General features: G+C 45.1%; 1 protein-coding gene across 1 annotated transcript in view; it reads right to left on the bottom strand.

Moving 5' to 3' along the window:
* Nucleotides 1–5234, bottom strand: part of CWH43 (cell wall biogenesis 43 C-terminal homolog) — a 65673-nt gene that overhangs the window by 49778 nt on the left and 10661 nt on the right. Inside the window, exons 3-4 of the mRNA XM_003794597.1 lie at nt 2786–2906; nt 2294–2448 (exon numbers count right to left, since the gene is read on the bottom strand). Coding sequence (XP_003794645.1) covers nt 2294–2448; nt 2786–2906 — 276 coding nt within the window. The remainder of the gene's footprint in view (nt 1–2293; nt 2449–2785; nt 2907–5234) is intronic.

Below are 5234 nucleotides of genomic sequence, written 5' to 3'. Positions count from 1 at the left end.
AAAAAAAAAAAAAAAAAAAAGAAAAAGAGGACTTTCCTCTGTCTACATAGAAACTGAGTAACCTGATTAAGAATTGAAAAGGGGCTACTGACTTCCTTACTATGTGCTGATAGACCTGGCCCCAGGGTCATCTGAAGCCAGAGACCTGTCTCTCAGGTTCATCTACAAATCAATCTGTTTCTATCCATCTGCACACATCCCCCCAGCAACACTTGCTGCACCTATACTTTCCACATTCTTCTCCCCTCCCTTCCAAAAAGCATCTATAAAAGTCTCTGACCATCACTGAAACTTGGGGTAATCACTCTTGTGGTTCTTCCTATGCACATTGTATTAAGAAATAAACCTTCCTCTTATTAATCGACCTTAATTGTGAGTTGATCCTTCAGTGAACCAACCAAGGGAGAAGGGCAGGTTTCTCTGTGATCCCGACAGCACCGTAGCTCATGCCTATAATCCCAGCACTCTGGGAGGCTGAGAAGGGTGGATCGTCTGAGCTTAGGAGTTCAAGACCAGCCTGAGCTAGTGTGAGATCCTGTCTCTACTAAAAATAGAAAAACTAGCTGGGCATGGTAGTCCCAGCTACTAGGTTGGCTGAGGCAAGAGGATCACTTGAGACCAAGAGACTGAGGTTGCTGTGAGCCATGGCACTCTACCCAAGGAGGCAGAGGAAGACTATCCCATCACTCTGGGAGGCTGAGGCGAGTGGATTGCTTGAGCTCCAGAGTCAGAGACCAGCCTGAGCAAGAGCAAGACCCCACCTCTGAAAAATAGCTGGGCAATGTGGTGGGTGCCTGCAGTTCCAGCTACTCAGGAGGCTGAGGCAAGAGGCTCACTTGAGCACAGGAGTTTGAGATTGCTGTAAGGCTCAACATCATGGCACTCTACTGACAGGGACAAAGTGAGACTCTGTCTCAAAAAAAACCAAAATGCAAAGCAAACACTAGGGGACCAGACTGAGTCCCACATATTCTAATCCCACACCATCAGTTTCCTCGCATGGTTTTCCCCATTCTCATTACCTCTGTTTCATGCCAAAATAGGATCTGGGGGGATTATACAAGTGCTTCAACGGTGACTCACTGGGAGTCACACAAAAAGCCAGGAGCAAGTTAATTAGAATCCAGTAACACCTTTCTTTTTAGAAGAGTCTCAAGTTAGGCTATGATGTACATATATCTAAGTTGGGTATGAGAATGTCTCAGAGAAAGTCAGGCCCAAGAGAGTGACAGTTGATTTGAAAAATGTCATACAAATGTAAAATTTCCTTTCTTTTCAGATATGGAGCTTCAGACCCCTGGGGAAAAACTTAGGTAGTTCCCACAGCCATAGGTCCCAGTAACTTTCCCAGTTTTAGAGAAGTACTGAGTCAGTGAGGGGGGGAGAACGTCCAGAGGGACGCAGAAGACAGAGCTGAGTGTGGGCTGGAGCCCACGGCCAGGCTGCATGTCCCACGCACACAGTGCTACAAATCAGAGATGGCTTTTCATTTTCACCATCTCTCTGTGTTGCTGAGGATATGGTGCATTCTACTTGGAAAATAGCCTGCTGGCACCCTAGAAAGCTGAGATGGATCACTTGAGGCTAGGAGTTCAAAACCAGCCTGAGCAAGAGAGAGACCCCATCTCTACTAAAAATAGAAAAATTAGCCAGGTGTGGTGGCGGGTGCCTCTAGTCCCAGCTATTCAGGAGGCTAAGGCAGGAGGATCGCTTGAACCCAAGAGTTGGAGGTTGCTGTGAGCTATGATGTTGCCATGGCATTCTAGCCTGGGCAAGAGAGGGAGGCTTTGTCTAAGAAACAAAGAAAGAAAGAAAAGAAAAGAAATAGCCCACTGGCTGTGCCAGTTACGTGTACTGTTTCATAAGAAGAAAAAGCTGAAATGGCTGGGTGTCCGTAGCCCAGTGTTTAGGGCGCCGGCCACATGTTCCAGGGCTAGTGGGTTCGAATCTAGCCCGGGCCTGCTAAACAAAAACAAGCAAACAAACAAACAAACAAAAAAAAAATAGCCAGGCCATTTTGGCAGGTCCCAGCTGCTAGGGAGGCTGAGGCAAGAGAATCCCTTGAGCCCAAGAGTTTGAGGTTGCTGTGAGCTATGACCATAGCACTCTACCAAGGGTGACAAAGTGAGACTCTGTCTCAATAAAAAAAGAAAAGAAAAAGCTGAGATGGAGATATAGTGCAGAAAAGCTACTTAGAGAGATTTTCTTTACAAGATGTACAACATTCATGCAGGGACAGTAAAATAAACTCTGCAAAAGAGAAAATTCTTGATTAAATGTGACATACACTTACCTGTGCCAATGCGATCCAATGTGGCTATGGCACCCAATGTCAGTATCACTTTGTTGGACAGTGGATAACTCCAGATTGGGTTTAGTGAAGTGTACCATATTCGGAGAACAACAAGAAGAATCTGCCCTAAAATGAAGCCCCAGATTCTGAGGTACCTGGAAGTGCAAAAGTATTTTTAAATACTTTTTATTCGTTTTTCACATAGTATGTTCATCGTGAGTGTCAGTTTCGCAGAATATCTGAAATGGTCTTGTTGGTAATTTGCAGTAACGGATGTAGCTTTATATAGCCCATTACCTAGGCAACATGTAATAAATTCTTTAATTCTCAATACATTAGTGAATTGATGGCAATAGTCACATCCTGGTTTTGTGAAAAGGGAAAGACAGACATCTAGAAAGCTGGAGGGGAGGTAAAAACTGTACTACTGGCCCTTTGGTACCTGGTCATACTGGTTTGTCTCTAAGTGCATAAGCTAGGAACCGTCCATACCTTTGCAAACTACTTCCTGACCACCACGTCACGGCTTGCACGAGCAGAGAGGAAGACACGCCAAGTGCGAGGACCACCAGCCTGACGGTGGCCGTTGGAGCCTGGAAGGAAGCGATACTACCTACAAGCAGAGGAGAGCACAGTGTTTCTGGCCAGCACGGACTGGTACTCAGTCATCTTCGTTTGACAAATGTTACCTGACACCATCCTTGTTATACAGGTGTCTAGAAAGATCGTGTGCAATTTAAAATAGTGCACCATAGGGCGGCGCCTGTGGCTCAGTGGGTAGGGCGCCAGCCCCATATACTGAGGGTGATAGGTTCAAACCCGGCCCCGGCCAAACTGCAACAAAAAAATAGCCGGGCATTGTGGCAGGCACCTGTAGTCCCAGTTACTCAGGAGGCTGAGGCAAGAGAATCGCCTAAGCCCAGGAGTTGGAGGTCTCTGTGAGCTGTGACTTCGTGAGACTCTGTCTCTAAAAAATAAATAAATAAATAAAATAGTGCACGATTTTAAATTGCACACGAACTTTATGGACACCCTGTACTTAGGAAGCCAGAATTAATATATAACTATACATGTAGAGTGGAATTTTTCATTGAGATATAATTCCCATACGGTAAGATTGACCATGTTAAAGTGTACAAATTCAATAGCTTTAAATATACTCGCCAAGTTGTGCGACTGTCACCACCATCTAATTCCAGCAGGTTTCCATCATCCCCCAAAGAAGCCCCACACCCATCAGCATCACTCCACTGCCCTCCCATCCCGCCCGCAGCACTGGGCCATCAGTAATCCACTTCCCATCTCTGCGGACTTTTCCTTTTCTGGGCATTTCATATGGAAACGTGTAATAAAATACATGGCCTTTTGTGACGAGTTTCTTTCCCTTAGCAGAATGTTTTCAGGGTCTGCCCACGTTGTGACATACATCAGTGCTTGACTCATTTTTGTGACTAAATACTATTGCATATTGCATGTACATACTGCACTTTCTTTATCTGTTCATCATAGTACACATTCTTTACCTCTTGTGAATATGAACATTTGTGTACAGGTTACTGTATGAGCAAATGCTGTCATTTTTCTTGGGGATATGCCAAGAAACTATGTTTAACATTTTGAGGAACTACTAAACTGTTTCCCAAAGCAACTGGGCCATTCTACTTGCCCACCAGCAATGCAGGAGGGTTCCAGTTTCTCCACATACTTGCCAACACTTGCTATTGTCTGTCTTATTGATTATAGTCATCCCAGTGGGTCAAAATATGCAAAGACAAAAATAACCTTAATCTGACTGGGTGTGGTGTCTCACACCTGTAATCCCACCACTCTGGGAGGCTGAGGAAGGTGGATTGCTTGAGCTTAGGAGTTCAAGACCAGTCTGAGCAAGACCAAGACCCTGTCTTTACTAAAAATAGAAAAAATAGCTGGGTATGGTGGTACATGCCTATAATTTAGCTACTTGGGAGGCTGAGGCAGGAGGATCATTTGAGCCCAAGAGTTTGAGGTTGCTGCGAGCTAGGCTGATGCCAGAGCACTCTAGACCCCAGCAACAAAGTGAGACACTATCTCAAAAATAAAATTTAAAAAAAAAACCTTAATTGACAGGAGTATGAACTAGTTTCATAGCTAATTACAGTAATTAACCTAAAATATCTGAGGTATCAGAGGTGAGGTAGCACGTACATGCAGACCTTCTCTGTAGTTATGTCGGAACCGCAGGACTCTAAAAATAAACTTGTTTCATGTTCTGAAGGAGCATTTGAAGAGATTTTTGAGCCAATTCATGGTTTCCTTCAGCCTTTATTTAGCAGCAAGAAAGGTCACTAATCGTTTGGAAGAGTGTTTGGCAGAGATGGGCCTCTTCATTTTCAACTCAGAGTGACTTTCCCTATCTACACCATATTCCCCAATGTAACTCTACTCCTCCAGAAGCCGGTAGGTTTTCACGGAGGAAGGAGGTAAAACAGAACAGGAAGCATTAAAATCAAATACCATACCCACCCCAAACTTTCTTAGTATCACAGCCCTTTTAGCCAACAGAAGTTCCTAGGCTAGAACCAGACTTAATAATGAAAAAAGTCCCAAGTAGGGGCCGGTGTGGTGGCTCACGCCTACAATGCCAGCACTCTGGGAGGCTGAGGCAGGTAGACTGTTTGAGCTCAGGAGTTCAAGACTAGCCTGAGCAAGAGTGAGACCCTGTCTCTAAAAATAGCTGGATATGGTAGTAGGTGCCTGTAGTTTCAGTGACTTGGGAGGCTGTGGCAAGAGGATCACTTGAGCTCAAGAGTCTGAGTTTGCTGTGAGCTATGATGCTGCCATAGCACTCAACCCAGGGTGACAAAGTGAGACTCTGTCAGAAGAAGGATGAGGAGGAGGGGAAGATAAGAAGGTGGGGCAGGAGGAGGAGAGAAAGAGGAAGGGGAGGTGGAGGGGGGAGATA

The sequence above is a fragment of the Otolemur garnettii genome, unplaced genomic scaffold, assembly GCF_000181295.1.
Source record: "Otolemur garnettii isolate 467f Iridium unplaced genomic scaffold, OtoGar3 scaffold00083, whole genome shotgun sequence".
In the NCBI taxonomy this organism is placed as follows: domain Eukaryota; kingdom Metazoa; phylum Chordata; class Mammalia; order Primates; family Galagidae; genus Otolemur; species Otolemur garnettii.
This window is presented reverse-complemented; position numbering and strand designations above follow the sequence as displayed.